Source organism: Oncorhynchus tshawytscha, linkage group LG13 (assembly GCF_018296145.1).
Source record: "Oncorhynchus tshawytscha isolate Ot180627B linkage group LG13, Otsh_v2.0, whole genome shotgun sequence".
NCBI classification, from domain to species: domain Eukaryota; kingdom Metazoa; phylum Chordata; class Actinopteri; order Salmoniformes; family Salmonidae; genus Oncorhynchus; species Oncorhynchus tshawytscha.
Window position 1 is genome coordinate 9,117,942 of NC_056441.1, and position 23,559 is coordinate 9,141,500.

The 23,559-nt window shown below is 44.9% G+C and overlaps 1 protein-coding gene across 7 annotated transcripts in view; it reads left to right on the forward strand.

Annotated features, from left to right (window-relative positions):
- LOC112265785 (protein 4.1-like) overlaps positions 1 to 23,559 on the forward strand; it is a 164,155-nt gene that overhangs the window by 78,508 nt on the left and 62,088 nt on the right. For 5 of the 7 annotated variants that reach the window (XM_042295133.1, XM_042295134.1, XM_042295132.1 and 2 more), the window contains exons 2-10: positions 1 to 365; positions 4,364 to 4,624; positions 6,501 to 6,605; positions 8,013 to 8,055; positions 8,429 to 8,473; positions 8,724 to 8,799; positions 17,348 to 17,566; positions 21,992 to 22,079; positions 23,253 to 23,405. The exon at positions 1 to 365 is cut by the window's left edge and continues 48 nt beyond it. In XM_042295133.1, coding sequence (XP_042151067.1) covers positions 1 to 365; positions 4,364 to 4,624; positions 6,501 to 6,605; positions 8,013 to 8,055; positions 8,429 to 8,473; positions 8,724 to 8,799; positions 17,348 to 17,566; positions 21,992 to 22,079; positions 23,253 to 23,405 — 1,355 coding nt within the window. The remainder of the gene's footprint in view (positions 366 to 4,363; positions 4,625 to 6,500; positions 6,606 to 8,012; positions 8,056 to 8,428; positions 8,474 to 8,723; positions 8,800 to 17,347; positions 17,567 to 21,991; positions 22,080 to 23,252; positions 23,406 to 23,559) is intronic. The other 2 variants (XM_042295135.1, XM_042295138.1) reach the window with 1 other exon arrangement.

Genomic DNA, 23,559 nt, shown 5'->3' on the forward strand with positions numbered 1-23,559 from the left:
AGCCCAGCCAGCAGGAGGCGGAGCAGCATCAGGCCACGCCTCCTGACCACGGACCCTCTGAGTCCCAGGCCGCCACTAGCCCCGCCACCTCGCCCCAGAGCACTGGCTCGCCCTCGTACTCCTCTCCCCAGGAGGAGGTGCAGCTGAGACCCCGTCGGCGCACCTCAGCCGGCCGCGGCCTCTCGCGCCTCTTCTCCTCCTTCCTGAAGAGGCGTTCCCAGTGCGAGGAGGACGGGGGAGAGAAGGGGGAGAAAGGAGGGGACGGGGAAGAGCCCAAGGCGCCCATCGCTGACTGTGAGCCAGAGCTCAAGATCGAGGGTGATCAGAACCTTGACCTGCACTCGCTCAGCAGCAACGAGGCGCAGGTGAGATCCTATCCTAACCACCACACTGTAGTACGTAGCTGTGTGTGTGTGTGTGTGTGTGTGTGTGTGTGTGTGTGTGTGTGTGTGTGTGTGTGTGTGTGTGTGTGTGTGTGTGTGTGTGTGTGTGTGTGTGTGTGTGTGTGTGTGTGTGTGTCCTGCAATAATTCATTAATAAGAGTCAGTGTCAAAGTGGTGATTTGAGTCTTTTCCTGAAGAACATCAGCGTCTGTGAAGATTAGTACTGTTAAGTACTGTGAAGTGTTTTTTTGTCGGATTACAGTACTCCTCAAACTGCAATTTGAAGTGAGTACGAAGTGCATGAATGTGTCATGGATGTTATGGTGTTTAGGACTAATGTGCTGGATCTTGAGAAAAGCCTTCCATTGGATACTGTGTAAGTACATAGTGTGGGAGCACATTTTGGGCACAAGATACAAAAACAAGATACAAAATGCATTGTATTACTCTATATAATAAACAGTAAGGGAAGCATTCAGTGGAGGGTTACAGACTACAGTAGACTAAACTAAAACAGTGATACTTAAGGGCTCTCCTCATTGGGTCTAAGTGTCCTCTCTCTCTCTCTCTCTCTCTCTCTCTCTGTCTCTCTCTCTCTGTCTCACTCTCTCTCTCAATTCAATTCAATTCAATTCAAGGGCTTTATTGGCATGGGAAACATGTGTTAACATTGCCAAAGCAAGTGAGGTAGATAATATATAAAGTGAATATATAAAGTGAAAAACAATAAAAATTAACAGTAAACATTACACATACTCTCTCTCTCGCACTCTCTCGCTCTCTCTCGCACTCTCTCTCTGTCTCTCTCTCTCTCAATTCAATTCAATTCAAGGGCTTTATTGGCATGGGAAACATGTGTTAACATTGCCAAAGCAAGTGAGGTAGACAACATACAAAGTGAATATATAAAGTGAAAAACAACAAAAATTAACAGTAAACATTACACATACAGAAGTTTCAAAACAGTAAAGACATTACAAATGTCATATTATATATATATATACAGTGTTCTAACAATGTACAAATGGCTAAAGGACACAAGATAAAATAAATAAGCATAAATATGGGTTGTATTTACAATGGTGTTTGTTCTTCACTGGTTGCCCTTTTCTCGTGGCAACAGGTCACAAATCTTGCTGCTGTGATGGCACACTGTGGAATTTCACCCAGTAGATATGGGAGTTTATCAAAATTGGATTTGTTTTCGAATTCTTTGTGGATCTGTGTAATCTGAGGGAAATATGTCTCTCTAATATGGTCATACATTGGGCAGGAGGTTAGGAAGTGCAGCTCAGTTTCCACCTCATTTTGTGGGCAGTGAGCACATAGCCTGTCTTCTCTTGAGAGCCATGTCTGCCTACGGCGGCCTTTCTCAATAGCAAGGCTATGCTCACTGAGTCTGTACATAGTCAAGGCTTTCCTTAATTTTGGGTCAGTCACAGTGGTCAGGTATTCTGCCGCTGTGTACTCTCTGTGTAGGGCCAAATAGCATTCTAGTTTGCTCTGTTTTTTTGTTAATTCTTTCCAATGTGTTAAGTAGTTATCTTTTTGTTTTCTCATGATTTGGTTGGGTCTAATTGTGCTGCTGTCCTGGGGCTCTGTAGTGTGTGTTTGTGTTTGTGAACTCTCTGTCGCTCTCTCGCTCTCTCGCTCTCTCGCTCTCTGTCTCACTCTCTCTAGCTCTCTCTCTAGCTTTCTCTCTAGCTCTCTCTCTAGCTCTCTCTCTAGCTCTCTCTCTAGCTCTCTCTCTCGCTCTCTCTCTCGCTCTCTCGCTCTCTCTCTCTCTCTCTCGCTCTCTCGCTCTCTCTCTCTCGCTCTAGCTCTCTCTCTCGCTCTCTCGCTCTCTCGCTCTCTCTCTCTCTCTAGCTCTCTCTCTCGTGCTCTCTCTCTCTCTCTCTCTGTCTCTCTCTCTGTCTCTCTCTCTGTCTCTCTGTCTCTCTCTCTCTCTCTCTCTGTCTCTCTCTCTCTCTATGTCTCTCTCTCTCTCTGTCTCTCTGTCTCTCTCTCTGTCTCTCAGTCTCTCTCTCTGTCTCTCTGTCTCTCTCTCTGAGGTCATGCCTTTGATAAGGGACTCGTTTAGAGTAGCGAGGCTCCAGTCGACTGCTCTTCAGAGAGTCAGGGGTTGCATCTCTAATGACTCCATATCCTCTATTGTACATCTCAAATGACTCCATATCCTCTATTGTACATGCCAAATGACCTCATATCCTCTATTGTACATGCCAAATGACCTCATATCCTCTATTGTACATGCCAAATGACCTCATATCCTCTATTGTACATGCCAAATGACCTCATATCCTCTATTGTACATGCCAAATGACCTCATATCCTCTATTGTACATGCCAAATGACCTCATATCCTCTATTATACATGCCAAATGACCTCATATCCTCTATTGTACATGCCAAATGACTCCATATCCTCTATTGTACATGTCAAATGACCACATATCCTCTATTGTACATGCCAAATGACTCCATATCCTCTATTGTACATGCCAACTGACTCCATATCCTCTATTGTACATGCCAAATGACTCCATATCCTCTATTGTACATGCCAAATGACCTCATATCCTCTATTGTACTTGCCAAATGACTCCATATCCTCTATTGTACATGCCAAATGACTCCATATCCTCTATTGTACATGCCAAATGACTCCATATCCTCTATTGTACATGCCAAATGACTCCATATCCTCTATTGTACATGCCAAATGACTCCATATCCTCTATTGTACATGCCAAATGACTCCATATCCTCTATTGTACATGCCAAATGACTCCCTATCCTCTACATAGTGCACTACTTTTGACCAGAGCTCTATTGGCCCTGGTCAAAAGTAATGCACTATATAGGTAATAGGGAGCCATTTGGGACACAGCCAGGGTTTCAGGGAGTAACCTAAGAACAGTGCCCCCTGACCTGGCTGCCTGGCTGGCTGGCTGACTGGCTAACTGGCTGGCTGACTGGCTAACTGGCTAACTGACTGGCTGACTGGCTGGATGACTGGCTGGCTAACTGGCTGGCTGACTGGCTGGCTAACTGACTGGCTAACTGGCTGACTGGCTGGATGACTGGCTGGCTAACTGGCTGGCTGACTGGCTGGCTAACTGACTGGCTAACTGGCTGGCTAACTGGCTGGCTGACTGCCTGGCTAACTGGCTGGCTAACTGGCTGGCTGACTGGCTGGCTAACTGACTGGCTAACTGGCTGGCTAACTGGCTGGCTAACTGGCTGGCTGACTGGCTGGCTAACTGACTGGCTAACTGGCTAGCTGGCTGGCTGGCTAACTGGCTGGCTAACTGGCTGTCTGACTGGCTGGCTAACTGACTGGCTAACTGGTTGGCTAACTGGCTGGCTAACTGACTGGCTAACTGGCTGGCTAACTGGCTGGCTAACTGGCTGGCTAACTGGCTAGCTGGCTGGCTGGTCCCAGTTCCACTAGTTCCCTTCCTCTCCCTGAACAGCAGTACTTTTAAGACCTTTACTCCTTCCATCGGTGTCTACAGTCATTTACTTTACTTTTTGCTGTAGTGATGCTTCAGTTATTCATTGACGTGTGTGTGTGTGTGTGTGTGTACGTGTGTACATGTGTACGTGTGTACGTGTGTACGTGTGTACGTGTGTACGTGTGTGACAAAGCCTTTGTTTAGTTCACCTGTAGTGAAGTGTAGAGATGCAGAACCAGAGCGGTTGACTATTAACTTGTGTGTGTTTGAGCTGAGGATTTGTCAACGCCTCCAGGCGTGTGGTTGTAACGTGTTCACTGCAGGTATAGACCAGTTTACCAATATATAGATGTAGACTACAGTGGCTCATCAATATCATGTCTGTGTCCTTTGTCAAGATTAGCTGTTTGTTCTGTGTATTTATAAGCAAGGATGTTTTTGTCATGTGTCAATGTATGCGTTTTTGGATATAAATATAACATTGATTGTGTTTAAAATGTGTCTCGTGTCTTTTTCCTCCAGCTTGTCCAGGTAGACCAGAAGGAAGACCCCGAGAAAGACTCTGAGGAAGAGGGGGGAGAGACGGATAAGGAGAAAAGAGAAGAGGACAGTGCCCAGGGGAAGGAGAAAGAGGAGGAGGAGCCTGAGGGAGAAGGAGAGAAAGAGGGAGTAGAGAAGACAACAGAGGAAGACGCTCAACCTCCTAAGCCTCCCCGTCGACCCAGGATCATGCAGATTAAAGTTACACTGCTGGACGACACTCTGTTTGAGTGTGAGCTGGAGGTAAGTCCCAATATTACCAAATCATTCCTTTATTCTAGTTGGACACCTGGGATACATAGCCTGGGAGATCCAGGATGGTTTGTGCTGTCTAGACATCTCATGGAATCGTCATGTTTGACAGGGCTGGTTGACAGGGCTGGTTGACAGGGCTGGTTGACTTATCTGGTTGGCATATCTGGTTGACTTGGCTGGTTGACAGGGCTGGTTGACAGGGCTGGTTGGCAGGGCTGTTTGACGGGGCTGGTTGGCAGGGCTGTTTGACAGGGCTGGTTGACTTGGCTGGTTGACAGGGCTGTTTGACTTGGCTGGTTGACAGGGCTGGTTGGCATGGCTGGTTGGCATGGCTGGTTGATAGGGCTGGTTGGCATGGCTGGTTGGCATGGCTGGTTGACAGGGCTGTTTGACAGGGCTGTTTGACAGGGCTGGTTGACAGGGCTGTTTGACTTGGCTAGTTGACTTGGCTGTTTGACAGGGCTGGTTGACAGGGCTGGTTGACTTGGCTGTTTGACTTGGCTGGTTGGCATGGCTGGTTGACAGGGCTGTTTGACTTGGCTAGTTGACAGGGCTGGTTGACTTGGCTGGTCGACAGGGCTGTTTGACTTGGCTGGTTGGCATGGCTGGTTGGCATGGCTGGTTGACAGGGCTGTTTGACTTGGCTAGTTGACAGGGCTGGTTGACTTGGCTGGTTGACAGGGCTGTTTGACTTGGCTGGTTGGCATGGCTGGTTGGCATGGCTGGTTGACAGGGCTGTTTGGCAGGGCTGGTTGACAGGGCTGGTTGACTTGGCTGTTTGACTTGGCTGGTTGGCATGGCTGTTTGACAGGGCTGTTTGACTTGGCTAGTTGACAGGGCTGGTTGACTTGGCTGGTCGACAGGGCTGTTTGACTTGGCTGGTTGACAGGGCTGTTTGACTTGGCTGGTTGGCATGGCTGGTTGGCATGGCTGGTTGACTTGGCTGGTTGACAGGGCTGTTTGACAGGGCTGTTTGACAGGGCTGTTTGACAGGGCTGTTTGACAGGGCTGGTTGACAGGGCTGTTTGACTTGGCTAGTTGACTTGGCTGTTTGACAGAGCTGGCTGACAGGGCTGGTTGACTTGGCTGGTTGACAGGGCTGGTTGACTTGGCTGGTTGACTTGGCTGGTTGACTTGGCTGGTTGACAGGGCTGGTTGACTTGGCTGGTTGACTTGGCTGGTTGACAGGGCTGGTTGACAGGGCTGGTTGACAGGGCTGGTTGACAGGGCTGGTTGACAGGGCTGGTTGACTTGGCTGGTTGACTTGGCTGTTTGACAGGGCTGGTTGACTTGGCTGGTTGACAGGGCTGGTTGACTTGGCTGGTTGACTTGGCTGGTTGACAGGGCTGGTTGACAGGGCTGGTTGACAGGGCTGGTTGACTTGGCTGGTTGACAGGGCTGTTTGGCATGACATTTCCATATGATTTGGCAAGACAGCACAACCATCCCTGGGATCTCTAGGCTAGGGATACATCCAGTATTGAATAAAACGACCCTCCACCACTACTCTGAAAATGTTTTTGTCATTGGTCAGCAGCAGCCTAACTAACAGTATGCTACAGTAAGGTCCCTGAGCTTCCTCTCTCCTAATTCATGTTCTACTGCATTAGGAACCTACATTTAATGGATACGTCCCAATTGACACCCTATTCCCTAGGACATAGGACCTGGTCAAAAGTAGTGCGCTATATAGGGAATAGGATGCCATTTGGGACACATATGTCTCACACAGTTAATTACTGGCTTTTTGTGTGTGTCTATAGCTATTTCTTCTCCCTGTGTGTGTGTCTGGCCTTTAGAAAACATGCCTATCACACAGACTGGTTTATTATGGCTCTCTGTGAAATATCTCTCCTGCCTGCAGAAACATGCCAAAGGTGTGGAGCTGTTCACCAAGGTGTGTGACCACCTCAACCTGCTGGAGAGAGACTACTACGGCCTGGCCATCTGGGAGTCGCCCTCCATGAAGGTCAGTAGCTCTGAGACAATGTTCTGCACTTTAACTAATGTCTGTCTGTTACTAAACATACTAATATTACTGGTGTGATCACACCTGTACCTGTCCATTCCCACAAAGATACATGGACAGCAGCATACCACCCTGCATACCACTGCTGGCTTGCTTCTGAAGCTAAGCAGGGTTGGTCCTGGTCAGTCTCTGGATGGGAGAGCAGATGCTGCTGGAAGTGGTGTTGGAGGGCCAGTAGGAGGCACTCTTTCCTCTGGTCTAAAAAATATCCCAATGCCCCAGGCCAGTGAATGGGGACACTGCCCTGTGTAGGGTGCCCTGACTCTATGAGGTCATTAAAGCTCCCATGGCACTTATCGTAAGAGTAGGGGTGTTAACCCCGGTGTCCTAGCTAAATTCCCAATCTGGCCCTCAAACCACCATGGTCACCTAATTATCCCCAATTGCAATTGGCTCATTCATCCACCTCCTGTAACTATAACCCCAGGTTGTTGCTGTAAATGAGAATGTGTTCTCAGTCAACTTACCTGGTAAAATAACAGATAAATTATAAACGTACCTCTCTGATTCAGAGGGGTTGGGTTAAATGCGGAAGACACATTTCAGTTGAAGACATTCAGTTGTACAACTGACTAGGTATTTCCTCTTTCCTCCCAGTGTTGTACAACTGACTAGGTATCCTGGTTTCCTCCCAGTGTTGTACAACTGACAAGGTATCCTGGTTTCCTCCCAGTGTTGTACAACTGACTAGGTATCCTGGTTTCCTCCCAGTGTTGTACAACTGACTAGGTATCCTGGTTTCCTCCCAGTGTTGTACAACTGACTAGGTATCCTGGTTTCCTCCCAGTGTTGTACAACTGACTAGGTATCCTGGTTTCCTCCCAGTGTTGTACAACTGACAAGGTATCCTGGTTTCCTCCCAGTGTTGTACAACCAAGGTAGTTTCCTCCCAGTGTTGTACAACTGACTAGGTATCCTGGTTTCCTCCCAGTGTTGTACAACTGACTAGGTATCCTGGTTTCCTCCCAGTGTTGTACAACTGACTAGGTATCCTGGTTTCCTCCCAGTGTTGTACAACTGACAAGGTATCCTGGTTTCCTCCCAGTGTTGTGACTAGATATCCTGGTTTCCTCCCAGTGTTGTACAACTGACTAGGTATCCTGGTTTCCTCCCAGTGTTGTACAACTGACTAGATATCCTGGTTTCCTCCCAGTGTTGTACAACTGACTAGATAACCTGGTTTCCTCCCAGTGTTGTACAACTGACAAGGTATCCTGGTTTCCTCCCAGTGTTGTACAACTGACAAGGTATCCTGGTTTCCTCCCAGTGTTTGATGTTCAGTTTTAAAAAGGTGCAGCGTCTTGAGTCCTTGTTTTTTTCCCTGATTGTCCTACTTCTGCTCCACAGACCTGGATGGATTTCACCAAGGAGATCCGCAGGCAGGTTCAAGGTGAGGGTTGAATGCGTAGCTTCTGCTCTGCTCTCATTGTGTGTGTATAGGGGCCTGTCTTGTAACCTCTCGCTAAATTTATGGAAGTTCTACTGTGGGTGCGGTGCTTTCGGAAAATGGCGGCTCCAGACTGTCAGTGTGTCCTGGGCCTTTCGTACATTCAGAGTGTTTCTCTCTCGCAGCGATCAGAGCGCACACTGGAATGCTCTGACCTCACAACGGAAGTCAAGCACCATCAGTTAACTGGCTAAAGTTGGCTGGCTTGATAGTTTTTCCCCTCAAACGTACCCTGAATGGAGAAAGGCTAATAAGCACACTGCTCTGTACACCTCACCGTGACACTCCCATTTCATTTTCTGCTCTACCTACGTAGGTGCAAAGTTAGACAAGATCTGTGCAGACGCACAATCATGTACAGGTGAGACGAAAATACCGTCGTCATTCATTTACTCAGGGGGGTATTCATTAGTGCACATCGTAGCTAAACGTTTTGGAATGAAAATCAGGGTTTCTTATTGGACAAGTTCATGTTAGTCCCTAACAGTCCGTTTGGTGCCTATTGAATATGACCCAAGTTTTTTGTTTTTTAAACATTGCTGTGCATGTTTTATCGAGAGGAAAATGTTACCATGATTTGAATGTGTTTTGATGCCAGATTTTTCCCTCAGGCACCAATTATGACTTCACCTTCAATGTGAAGTTCTATCCTCCTGACCCAGCCCAGCTTTCTGAAGACATCACCAGGTAAACCTCTACCTGCTCCTCTGTCTGGTTTCTCTCTTCTAGGTGTGCTCTCTGTCTATTCCCAGCAAACCAAAATTGGTTCTGTGAAAGTCCCCAGAACATTTGTTAGGTTGCGGGAAATGTTCTCATAACACAAAAGCTGTCCAGTCGTGCTGATGATTATAGAATGTTTGAATAAGACATTCACCTGATGCTAGAAAAACGTTCCTAGAACACATTTAACCGGCTCTTTAAAAGATGATCAGAATGTTTCATTAGGTTTCTGGGAACATTGTGGGGATATGATAAGAGGTTCCCAAAACACTAAAACTGTCCAGTTATGCTGACATTCAGATAGTGTTTGTATCAGGCTACACAAAACAGTCCTTTGATGTTGCAAGAATGGTCACAGAATAACCTGTCTGAGTTCTTTAAAGGTTCCCAGAACAGTGAATTAGGTTGTGGGAACAGTGTGGGTACATTACAAGTGATAGGTTCCCAAAGCACAAAACTTGCTGTCACGATCCTCTTCCTGTAAATGACTGGACCAAAGCGCAGCGTGGTACGTGTTCATGATATTTATTTAAATCAGAACACTTAACAAAGAGGAAAACGAACATTTCTGTAAGGAAACTAAACAATACAGAAAACAACTATGACCCTGTCTTGGAGGTCCTCAGAACATTTTATATTTAAGTTTGACTACTATTATTATTACCAAAACATTCTCAGTATGTACAGCTCCTTAAAGCGCATTGGAATACATCCCCATTATGTTTCTCTCCAGTTTGAATGTCAATTCACATTTGAAGGTGATACAGAAGACACATGGCATCATCCCTAAGGTGAAGCATGGTGGTGGCAGCGTCATGCTGGGGGGGATGTTTTTCGTTGGGAGACTAGTCAGGATCGAGGGGAAAGATGAACGGCACAAAGTAAAGAGAGATCCTTGATGAAAACCTGCTCCAGAGTGCTCAGACTGGGTTGAAGGTTCACCTTCCAACAGGACAACGACCCTAAGCACACAGCCAAGACAACGCAGGAGTGGCTTCGGGACAAGTCTCTAAATATCCTTGAGTGGCGCAGCTAGAGCCCGGACTTCAACCCGATCGAACATCTCTGGAGAAACCTGAAAATAGTTGTGCAGCGATGCTCCACATCCAACCTGACAGAGCTTGAGAGGATCTGCAGTGAAGAATGCGAGAAACTCTCCAAATCCAGGTGTGCCAAGCTTGTAGCGTCATAACCAAGAAGTATGTAATTGCTGCCAAAGGTGCTTCAACAAAGTACTGAGTAAAGAGTCTGAATACTTATGTAAATGTTATATTTCAGTTTTGTATTTTTTTATAGGTTTGCAGAAACTTCTAAAAAACGTTTTTTGCTTTGTCATTATGGGGTATTGTGTGTAAAATATATTTAATCCATTTTAGAGTAAGGGAATTGTAAGGGCAAACCCATTCTGAAAAATTATGCTACATAATAAATATATTTAAAAAAAATTCAGGTTCAATGTAATAATTTCAATTTGCCAAATTGAGCCCCGTTTCAAATGATCTTTTCCAATCCCCAATATATTTTTTTGGGGGGGGTAAATATATTAATTTAAATATATAAACTTTAAATATAGATTTTTAAAATATATATTCCTTCTTTATTATTTCCCCATAACCTTACCATCCATCCTCTAATTTGAGTAAACTAATGAACAACAATACTTGATTTTAAAAATATAAACACAACATGCAACAATTTCAACGATTTTACTGAGTTATCTGTTCATATAAGCAAATCAGTCAATTTAAATAAATAAATGATGCCCTAATCAATGGATTTCACATGACTGGGCAGGGGCGCAGCCATGGGTGGGCCTGGGAGGGCATAGGCCCATCCATTTGGGAGCCAGGTCCATACACTGGGGAGCCAGGCCCAGCCAATCAGAATGAGTTTTTCCCCACAAAATACTCATCAGTTTCATCAGCTGTCTGGGTGGCTGGGCTCAGACAATCCCGCTAGGGGCGGCAGGTAGCCTAGTGGTTAGAACATTGGGCCAGTAACCGAAAGGTTGCTAGATCAAATCACAGAGCTGACATGGTAAACATCTGTTGTTCTGCCCCTGAACAAGGCAGTTAACTCACTGTTCCTAGACCAGTTAACCCACTGTTCCTAGGCCAGTTAACTCACTGTTCCTAGATTAGTTAACCCACTGTTCCTAGACCAGTTAACCCACTGTTCCTAGACCAGTTAACCCACTGTTCCTAGACCAGTTAACCCACTGTTCCTAGACCAGTTAACCCACTGTTCCTAGACCAGTTATCCCACTGTTCCTAGACCAGTTATCCCACTGTTCCTAGACCAGTTAACCCACTGTTCCTAGGCCAGTTAACCCACTGTTCCTAGACCAGTTAACCCACTGTTCCTAGACCAGTTAACTCACTGTTCCTAGACCAGTTAACCCACTGTTCCTAGACCAGTTAACTCACTGTTCCTAGACCAGTTAACTCACTGTTCCTAGACCAGTTAACCCACTGTTCCTAGACCAGTTAACCCACTGTTCCTAGACCAGTTAACCCACTGTTCCTAGGCCAGTTAACTCACTGTTCCTAGACCAGTTAACTCACTGTTCCTAGACCAGTTAACCCACTGTTCCTAGGCTGTCATTGTAAATAAGAATTTCTTCTTAACTGACTTGCCTAGTTAAATAAAGGTAAAAAAAATAATAATAAAAAAAATGTGAAGAAAATGACGTTGGAGGCAGCTTATGGTAGAGAAATTAACTTTGAATTCTCTGGCAACAGCTCTGGTGGACATTCATGCAGTCGGCATGCCAATTGCATGCTCCCATCGATCAATTGTGCTGTGATGTTTCACAAAGGTTCTGAATCTTTCTATTCTCATAGTTTCTACAGATTGTAAATGAAATATAAACATTTTTGCTAAGAGTATTATTATATAATTGATCAATTGACTATGACTCTTCAAATCACCCAGCAATGCTATTTGCGGAGTTAGCTCCAGGTAAATGTTGCAATTCTTTAGCCATTCCTGAACCTGCCACCAAATACAAGCTACATATTGGCAGTACCAAAACAAGTGATCTAATGATTGTGTCTCTTCGCAGCAAAATCTGCAGAGCTGGGATGGTTGTATCCCCCATATATATATAGCATTCAATTGGTTGCAAGAATTTTGTATAATAATTTAAATTGAAACATTTAAAGTTTTGAATCCGGCGTCATTTTGTGTATCAGTTCATAAACCATGTGCCATGGAATCGCTACATCAAAAATCTCTTCCCAACTATTTTGCAATCTGTACGGTGCAGCTGTCAACCTGTACGGCGCAGCCGTCAACCTGTACGGCGCAGCCGTCAACCTGTATGACGCAGCCATCAACCTGTATGGCGCAGCCGGTAACCTGTACGGTGCTGCCATCAACCTGTATGGCTTAGCCATCAACCTGTACGGCTTAGCCATCAACCTGTACGGCTTAGCCATCAACCTGTACGGCTTAGCCATCAATCTGTACGGCTTAGCCATCAACCTGTACGGCTTAGCCATCAATCTGTATGTCGCAGCCATCAACCTGTACGGCTTAGCCATCAATCTGTATGGTGCAGCCATCAACCTGTACGGCTTAGCCATCAATCTGTATGGCGCAGCCATCAACCTGTACGGCTTAGCCATCAATCTGTATGGCGCAGCCGGTAACCTGTACGGTGCTGCCATCAACCTGTATGGCGCAGCAGTCAACCTCATACAGCTGAGCCATACAACCAACTTATATTGCCAACTACTTTAATTATTTTTTTATTAGAAAGATTAGCAAACTTAGGCATGACATGCCAGAAACAAACGCTGACACCACACGTACCAAGTATATCTGACCAAATTAGGAAAGACAAGCATTGTAATTTTGAATTCTGTAAAGCGAATGTGGTAGAGGTGACATTTTTTGTTGTTGTCTATCAACAATGACAAGCCACCAGGGTCTGACAACTTGAATGGAAAATTACTGAGGATGATAGCGGACGATATTGACACTCCTATTTGCCATATTTTCAATTTAAGCCTACTAGAAAATGTGTGCCCTCAGGCCTGGAGCGAAGCAAAAGTAATTCCGCTACCTAAGAATAGTAAAGCCCCCTTTACTGGCTTAAATAGCCGACCAATCAGCCTGTTACCAACTCTTAGTAAACTTTTGTAGAAAATTGTGCTTGACCAGATACAGTGCTATTTTACAGTAAACAAATTGACAATTGGGAACTGTTTTGTTCGACTTCAGTGCGGCTTTTGACATTATCGATCATAGTCTGCTGCTGGAAAAAAATGTATGTGTTATGGCTTTACACCCTCTGTTATACTGTGGATAAAGAGTTGCCTGTCTAACAGAACACAGAGGGTGTTCTTTAATGGAAGCCTCTCCGTCATAATCCAGGTAGAATCAGGAATTCCCCAGGGCAGCTGTCTACGCCCCTTACTTTTTTTTACTAACGACAATGTAAAGCCAGTGCTTTACTATGTATGCGGATGACTCAACACTATACACGTCAGCTACCACAGCGATTGAAAATGACTGCAACACTTAACAAAAAGCTGCAGTTAGTTTTAGTGTAGGTGGCAAGGAATAAGTTAGTCTTAAATGTTTCTAAAACTAAAAGCATTTTATTTGGGACAAGTCATTCACTAAACCCTAAACCTCAACTAAATCTTGTAATAAATAATGTGGAAATTGAGCAAGTTGAGATGACTAAACTGCTCGGAGTAGTACAACAGTAGCTAAGACGGGGAGAAGTCTGTCCATAATTAAGCTCTACTCTACCTTCTTAACAGCACTATCAACATGGCAGTTCCTACAGGCCCTAGTTTCGTCGCACCTGGACTACTGTTCAGTTGTGTGGTCACGTGCCACAAAGAACTGGCCAAAAGTTTTGAGAATGACACAAATATTAATTTTCATAAAGTCTGCTGCCTCAATTTGTATGATGGCAATTTGCATATACTCCAGAATGTTATGAAGAGTGAACAGATGAATTGCAATTAATTGCAAAGTCTCTCTTTGCCATTCAAATGAACTGAATCCCCAAAAAACATTTCCACTGCATTTCAGCCCTGCCACAACCGGACCAGCTGACATAATGTCAGTGATTCTCTCGTTAACACAGGTGTGAGTGTTGACAAGGACAAGGCTGGAGATCACTCTGTCATGCAGATTGAGTTCAAATAACAGACTGGAAGCTTCAAAAGGAGGGTGGTGCTTGGAATCATTGTTCTTCCTCTGTCATCCATGGTTACCTGCAAGGAAACACGTGCAGTCGTCATTGCTTTGCACAAAAACGACTTCACAGGCAAGGATATTGCTGCCAGTAAGATTGCACCTAAATCAACCATTTATCGGATCATCAAGAACTTCAAGGAGAGCAGTTCAATTGTTGTGAAGAAGGCTTCAGGGAGCCCAAGAAAGTCCAGCAAGCACCGGGACCGTCTCCTAAAGTTGATTCAGCTGCGGGATCGGGGCACCACCAGTACTGAGCTTGCTCAGGAATGGCAGCAGGGAGGTGTGAGTGCATCTGCACGCACAGTGAGGCAAAGACTTTTGGAGGATGACCTGGTGTCAAGAAGAGCAGCAAAGAAGCCACTTCTCTCCAGGAAAAACATCAGGTACAGACTGATATTCTGCAAAAGGTACAGGGATTGGACTGCTGAGGACTGGGGTGAAGTCATTTTCTCTGATGAATCCCCTTTCCGATTGTTTGGGGCATCCGGAAAAAAGCATGTCTGGAGAAGACAAGGTGAGCGCTACTTTGTCATGCCAACAGTAAAGCATCCTGAGACCATTCATGTGTGGGGTTGCTTCCCAGCCAAGTGAGTGGGCTCACTCACATTTTTGCCTAAGAACACAGCCATGAATAAAGAATGGTACCAACACATCCTCCGAGAGCAACTTCTCCCGACCATCCAGGAACAGTTTGGTGACGAACAATGCCTTTTCCAGCATGATGGAGCACCTTGCCATAAGGCAAAAGTGATAACTAAGTGGCTCGGGGAACATAACATTGATGTTTTGGGTCCAGGGCCAGACCTTAATCCCATTGAGAACTTGTGGTCAATCCTCAACAGGCGGGTGGACAAACAAAACCCCACAAATTCTGACAAACTCCAAGCATTGATTATGCAAGAATGGGCTGCCATCAGTCAGGGTGTGGCTCATAAGTTAATTGACAGCATGCCTGGGCAGATTGCAGAGGTCTTGAAAAAGAAGGGTCAACACTGCAAATATTGACGCTTTGCATTAACTTCATGTAATTGTCAATAAAAGCCTTTGACACTTATGAAATGCTTGTAATTATACTTCAGTATTCCATAGTAACATCTGACAAAAATATCCAAAGACACTGAAGCAGCAAACTTTGTGGAAATTAATATTTGTGTCATTCTCAAAACTTTTGGCCACGACTGTATATTGTGTCAACATCAATGTAACATTATTTATTTGCTATGAATGTTGTGGACAAAATTTGGAAAATGTGGAACATTATGCAACATTGTGGGAATGTTTTGTGCAACCTTAGTGAATATTTTAAAAATATTATTGCAACGTTAGGGGAATGTCCTGCGCTACCTACCTTAACCATTGTATGAATATCCACACTTTTCCAACAACCTAATTAAATGTTCTGGGGACCTTTTTTTAAAGAACTCCAGAAAGGCTGGTCTATCAACATTCTTGCAAATGGAGTTTTTTGTTCAAAGGAGTTTTTTGTGCACCCTGATACAAACGTAATCTTAATGGCTGCACAGCTGGACAGACAGTATTAGTGTTTTGGGAACCTACCTCTTGTTATACCCCCACAATGTTAGGGAACCTTTAAAAGAACAGAAGAAATTTGTTCTGGGAACGTTCTTGTAACACCAGGTGAATGTTTTATACAAACATAATCATCAACAGGACTGTGTTTTTTCAGTTTTTGCCACAACCTAAGAAATGTTTAAACTTTCACAGAATCCATTTTGGGGGGAATGTTCTGTGTTGGTTGTTATAGATTTTGGGGGGGAATGTTCTGTGTTGGTTGTTACAGATTTTGTACACAATGTTGAGGATATTTTTCAAGGATATTTCATTTGAAAAAGAAAAATTATGAGAAAATTGGGAGAAACCCTTTAAAAAAAAAATCATAAACATTATTTGGGGATGTTAGATATAACCCGAACTAGAACTTCATGGAATGTTAGCTAATGTTCTGGGAAAGTTGCCGGTTTGCTGGGTTGTTTATCATTGCCCCAATCTCTCTGTCTCCCTCTGTCTCTCTTCACCCCCCCTTTCAATCACTGTCCCTCTAATCCTCACCTGCCAGTTGAGTTCATGAATCTAATTGCAGTCATTTCATCCTGCATCCTGCCTCCCACTCACCTCCACCCCATCCATGATTACATAAACAACCCGGCTTAAGCCTAATTAACAGCATCACACTGGGTGTACTGCCTGTGCCGGTGTCCCATATGGCACCCTATCTCCTATATAGTGCACTACCTCTGATCATAGCCCTATGGGAAATAGGGAGTAGGGTGCCATTTGGGATGCATTATCTTTCTGCTGCTGCTTCCTGGAAGCCCTGTGGTCTGTGACCTCACGCTGACCCCTAACTGTGTTTGTGTACGTCAGGTATTCTTGGTAGGACAACTGTAGCAAATATATACTGAACAAAAATATAAATGCGACATGTAAGGTGTTGATCCCAGAAATATTCCATAATCACAAAAATCGTATTTATCTCAAATTTTGTGCACAAATTTGTTTACAGGATCTATCACATCCGTCAGTGATTGGGAGTCTCGTAGGGTGGCATACAATTGGTCAAGCGTCGTCCGGGTTTGACCGGGGGTAGGCTGTCATTGTAAATAAGAATTGGTTATTAACTGACTTGCCTAGTGAAATAAAGGTTAAATTAAAAAATATATAATTACATCCCTGTTAGTGAGAATGTATCCTTTGTCAAGATAATCCATCTACCTGACAGGTGTGGCATATCAAGAATCTGATTAAACAGTATGATCGTTACACAGGTGCACCTTGTGCTGGGCACAATGAAAGGCAGTACAGTTCAAGAAGAGTTAAGAAAATATTTACCAAATAAAATAAAATAAAAAATTATAAAAATTAACACTATAACCTAATATAATAGCAATTTAAATGCACAAAAAAATACTGTGAAGAATTCCTGAGGCCCAGTGTGAGGCCCATTTTTTAAAGGTATCTGTGACCAACAGATGCATGTCTGTTTTCCCAGTCATGTGAAATCCATTGATTAGGTCCTAATGAATGTACATTTCAATTGATTGATTTCGTCATATGAACTGTAGCTCAGTAAAATCATTTAAATGTTTGCATGTTGCGTTTATATTTTTGTTAAACATATTTTATTGTTAATAACACAAACTTGTTTCTTTAAAGAAAAAAAAACGTCCATTGTCCTACCAAGAGTCATTTCATCTACAGTTTTCTTGATTGTCAGTGGACCTTGTTTTGAAAACGACTTAGCCACAACCTTTTATTTTTATCTTCGCATGGCCAGGTACTACCTGTGTCTCCAGCTGCGTAAGGACATCCTGGGGGGCCGTCTACCCTGCTCCTTTGTCACGCTGGCCCTTCTGGGTTCCTACGCACTGCAGTCAGAGCTGGGGGAGTACGACCCAGAGACACACGCACCAGACTACGCCAAGGACCTGAGGCTGGCCCCGGGACAAACCAAGGAGCTAGAGAAGAAAGTCATGGAGCTGCATAAGACATACAGGTTAGGAGGGGTTTTAATACACACACACTCACTGACTTAGAGACACATTTTCCCAGTATACTCAGCAGAATACACACACACACACACACAGACTTTTTTTATTTTCACCATTATTTAACCAGGTAAGCTAGTTGAGAACAAGTTCTCATTTACAACTGCGACCTGGCCAAGATAAAGTAAAGCAGTGCGACACAAACAACAACACAAGAGTTACACATGGAATAAACAAGCGTACAGTCAATAACACAATAGAAAAAAATAAAGCCTATATACAGTGTGTGCAAATGGCGTGAGGAGGTAAGGCAATACATAGGCCATAGTAGCGAAGCAATTACAATTTAGTAAATTAACACTGGAGTGATAGATGAGCAGATGGTGATGTGCAAGTAGAAATACTGGTGTACAAAAGAGCAGAAAAGTAAATTAAATCTATATGGGGATGAGGTAGATTGGGTGGGCTATTTACAGATGGGCTATGTACAGCTGCAGCGATCATTTACCTGCTCAGATAGCTAATGTTTAAAGTTAGTGAAGGAAATATAAGTCTCTAGCTTCAGTGATTTTTGCAGTTCGCGCCAGTCATTGGCAGCAGAGAACTGGAAGGAAAGGCGGCCAAAGGAGGTGTTGGCTTTGGGGATGACCAGCGAGATACACCTGCTGGAGCGCGTGCTATGAGAGGGTGTTGTTATTGTGACCAGTGAGCTGAGATAAGGTGGAGCTTTACCAAGCATAGACTTAGATGACCTGGAGCCAGTAGGTCTGGCGAAGAATATTTAGCGAGGGCCAGCCGACTAGAGCTTACAGGTCGCAGTGGTGGGTGGTATAAAGGGCTTTAGTGACAAAACGGATGGCACTGTGATAGACTGCATCTAGTTTGCGGAGTAGATTATTGGAAGCTATTTTGTAAATGACATCGCCGAAGTTGAGGTTCGGTAGGATAGTCCGTTTTACAAGGGTATGTTTGGCCGCGTGAGTGAATGAGGCTTTGTTGCGAAATAGGAAGCCGATTCTAGATTTAAATTTTGGATTGGAAATGTTTAATATGAATCTGGAAGGAGAGTTTACAGTCTAGCCAGACACCTAGGTATTTTTAGTTGTCCATATTCTAAGTCAGAACCGTCCAGAGTAGTGATGCTAGTCGGGCAGGCAGGTGCGGGCAGCGAATGGTTGAAAATTTGGTTTTTACTAGCGTTTAAGAGCAGTTGACGGCCACGGAAGGAGTGTTGTATGGCATTGAAGCTCGTTTGGAGGTTAGTTAACACAGTGTCCAAAGAAGGGCCAGTTGTATACAGAATGGTGTCGTCTGCGTAGAGGTGGATCAGGGAATCACAAGAGCGACATCGTTGATATATACAAAGAAAAGAGTCAGCCCGAGAATTGAACCCTGTGGCACCCCCATAGAGACTGCTAAGGTCTGGACAACAGTCCCTCCGATTTGACACACTGAACTCTATCTGAGAAGTAGTTGGTGAACCAGGCGAGGCAGTCATTTGAGAAACCAAGGCTGTTGAGTCTGCCGATAAGAATATGGTGATTGACAGAGTCGAAAGCCTTGGCCAGGTCGATGAAGACAGCTGCACAGTACTGTCTTTTACCGATGGAGGTTATGATATCGTTTAGTACCTTGAGCGTGGCTGAGGTGCACCCGTGACCAGCTCGAAAACCGGATTGCACAGAGGAGAAGGTACGGTGGGATTCGAAATGGTCAGTGATCTGTTTATTAACTTGGCTTTCGAAGACTTTAGAAAGGCAGGGCAGGATGGATATAGGTCTATAACAGTTTGGGTCTAGAGTGTCACCCCCTTTAAAGAGGGGGATGACTGCGGCAGCTTTCCAATCTTTAGGGTTCTCGGACGAAATGAAAGAGAGGTTGAAAAGACTGGTAATAGGGGTTTCAACAATAATTTTAGAAAGAGAGCGTCCAGATTGTCTAGCCCAGCTGATTTGTCCAGGTCCAGGTTTTATAGCTCTTTCAGAACACCTGGTATCTGGATTTGGGTGAAGAAGAAGCTGGGAGGCTTGGGCAAGTAGCTGCGGGGAGTGCGGAGCTGTTGGCCGGAGTTGGGGTAGCCCGGAGGAAAGCATGGCCAGCCGAGGAGAAATGCTTATTGAAATTCTCGATTATTGTGGATTTATCGGTGGTGACAGTGTTACCTAGCCTCAGTGCAGTGGGCAGCTGGGAGGAGGTGCTCTTATTCTCCATGGACTTTACAGTGTCCCAAAAGTTAGAGCTACAGGATGCAAATTTCTGTTTGAAAAACTAGCCTTTGCTTTCCAGACTGACTGCGTGTATTGGTTCCTGACTTCCCTGAAAAGTTTCATATCACGGGGGCTATTCGATGCTAGTGCAGTCCCCCACAGGATGTTTTTGTGCTGGTCGAGGGCAGTCGGGTTTGGAGTGAACCAAGGGCTATATCTGTTCTTAGTTCTACATTTTTTGAAAGGGGCGTGCTTATTTGAGATAGTGAGGAAATTACTTTTAAAGAACGACCAGGCATCCTTGACTGATGGGATGAGTTCAATATCCTTCCAGGATACTCGGGCCAGGCCGATTAGAAAGGCTTGCAGAAGTGTTTTATGGAGCGTTTGACAATGATGAGGGGTAGTCGTTTGACCGCGGACCCATAGCGGAAGCAGGCAATGAGGCAGTGATCGCTGAGATCCTGATTGAAAACAGCAGAGGTGTATTTGGAGGGCAAGTTGGTCAGGATAATATCTATGTCCATGTTTACGGATTTAGGGTTGTACCTGGTAGGTTCCTTAATAATTTGTGTGAGATTGAGGGCATCTAGCTTAGATTGTAGGACTGCCGGGGTGTTAATGTATATCAGTTTAGGTCACCTAACAGAACAAAATCTGAAGATAGATGGGGGGCAACCAATTCACATATGGTGTCCAGGGCACAGCTGGGAGCGGAGGGGGGTCTATAACAGGCGGCAACAGGGAGAGACTTACTTCTGGAGAGAATCAATTTTAAAATTAGAAGCTCGAACTGTTTGGGCATAGACCTGAAAAGTTTGACAGAACTTTGCAGGCTATTTCTGGAGTAGATTGCAACTCCTCCCCCTTTGGCAGTTCTATCTTGATGGAAAATGTTGTAGTTGGGGATGGAAATCTCAGAATTTTTGGTGGCCTTCCTAAGCCAGGATTCAGACATTCAGACATCCGTAGTAAACTAAGACAATAATAACTATCCTTAACAACAGTGTACAAGGCATATTGACATTTGAGGGAAACATAAAGCGAGGCATAAAGCAATCACAGGTGTTGATTGGGAGAGCTAGCTAAGACAACAACTGGTAAGACAACAACAGCTAATCAGCTAAGGCAACAACAACAGGTAAAATGGCAATGAATGGGCAGAGAGGGTCAGTTAACTACACACAGGGCCTGAGTTCGAGGCTGGGACCAACAGATAAACAAAAAATAAACAAAATGGAGTACCGTGATTAATGAACAGTCCGGCAGGCATCAGCTATGTAGCCAAGTGATCATAGGGTCCAGTGAGCAGCAATATATGGAACAGGGAAGCCGCGGGGTAGTCGTTACTACGCTAGCACGCGGGAGACACTGCGTTTAAAGTTAGCAGGCCGGGGTAAGTAGAAGAGTCTGCTCCGACGTCCAGCAAAGGCCGTTTGAGTGCACAGCGTATGGAGTTACTTCGGCGGACCAGTCGTGGTGGTACGGCGGGGCGCCGTGTCGACAAATGTTCCGGGCCAGATGGCGAAAGCGGTATTGTAGTTGTAGTAATTTAGTTTGCTAGCCGGGAGATGCGCCTGGCTCGCGGCTAACTGGTGCTATCTTCGGGGCAGGGGCGTTAGCCACCATAGGCAGTCGGTAGCAGCTAGCTAGCAGCGATGATCTGATGCAAAGGTCCAGAGCTTACGTCAAGGATCCGGTGAGTAGTGGATTCTAGCCGTGTTGGGCATCGGCTGAATAGCCGAGTGATCACAGAGTAGGCTGGGAGGTGGGCCTGGCTCAGGGCTAGCTTCGGGGCTGGGTGACTCGGTGGCAGCTAGCTAACTGTGAGACAAATGTTCCCAGTATACTCAGCAGAATGTCTACACACACACACACACACACACACACACACACACACACACACACACACACACACACACACACACACACACACACACACACACACACACACACACACTGACTTAGAGACAAGTGCTCCCAGTATACTCAGCAGAATGTCCACACACAAGACCTTCAGATTAGGAGGGAGAGGGTTGTACTGGATGCATAGGGTCACCTGTGTACACTGTTATGTAAATCAGTGTTATGTAAATCAGTGTTATGTAAATCATTTTCACAGCAGGAATGTGCTACTTATAATGAATCTGTAATGCCAGAGTCATTCATGCTACTGTATGATAACACGTTGCTTCTTTGCTAATATGGCGTCTGTCCTATCTACAGGTCGATGAGTCCAGCACAGGCAGACATGGCCTTTCTGGAGAACGCCAAGAAACTAGCCATGTACGGAGTGGACCTGCACCAGGCCAAGGTAATGTAGAGTTACAACCCAGGCCAAGGTAATGTAGAGTTACAACCCAGGCCAAGGTAACGTAGAGTTACAACCCAGGCCAAGGTAACGTAGAGTTACAACCCAGGCCAAGGTAACGTAGAGTTACAACCCAGGCCAAGGTAACATACTGTAGGACCACAACCCAGGCCAAGGTAACATACTGTAGGACCACAACCCAGGCCAAGGTAACGTAGAGTTACAACCCAGGCCAAGGTAACGTAGAGTTACAACCCAGGCCAAGGTAACATACTGTAGGACCACAACCCCGACCTGCAGAGCATTACTCATTCAACACAGAAACTGACAGGCTCCATGTGGAGACTAGCTGACTAAAAAGTCAAAAGGAAGAGTCTGTGTATTAACATCACATTGTTGTTGATGTTGTCAATATAAGTAGGTTCTAACTAGTTTTCAAATCTCAATCTGCAACCACTATATTCTACCTCCATGTATGATGACGCGTTGGTAGGCGTGCAGGTGTTTCAGCCCAGATTGTCCCTCAGTGTCCTCCTGTCTGTCCACTGGAGGCCAGTTATATCACATCTGTCCTATTAACCACCGAGCAGAGAAGGCTTGATGATGATGATGATGATGAAGATATGGCATACGTCCCAAATGGCACCCTATTCCCTTCATAGCACACTACTTTTCACCAGGGCTCCTCAAAAGATGTGCACTATATAGGGAATAGGGTGCCATTTGGGATGCAGATATGGTATTTAACATGGTTTTAGCACTCACCCACCTACCTCCTTGCCTGCTGCAGTGTAACCTGCGTCAGCTGTGAAGTCAGTGTTTGTGTCTGTTCCCAAAAAAGGGACAAACGCGTGCCTCTGTCAGAGCACAGATTTAGTAGCAGAAATGAGGTCAATCTGTTTGCATCAAAACCGGGGATTTAAAATAAAATATGGAAGTCATTATGCTGAAAGGGAGATGGATGCTGCCTCTCGGTGGATGGATGTTGTCATTGCATTAATACGCAGGCCAAGTCAATGGTATAATGTCAGCAATCATGCAAATGGACATCTAGCTGTTGTATTCTCTGTTTTTGGGTGGTCTTTCTTTCTTACTCACTCACACACTCTTCCATCCTTTCTTTTTCTCTCAAATCTCTCTCCCTCTCCATCCTCCCCTCCCCATCCCTCTCTCCAGGATCTAGATGGAGTGGATATTATGCTGGGTGTGTGTTCTGGGGGTTTGATGGTCTACAAGGACAAGCTGAGGATCAACCGTTTCCCCTGGCCCAAAGTCCTCAAGGTCTCCTACAAACGCAGCAGCTTCTTCATCAAGATACGCCCCTCAGAGGTCAACTTTATTTATGTGTTTGGTTGTTTATTTGGTTGTCTTTTAGCCCACAAAAGGCCTGATCTCTCAGGAGTCAGATAAACAGTATAGTAGTCATAAGTAAAAGTTGAGTTACATGTCAAATCAATAGGTATAGTGGATCTAGTGCAGTGCT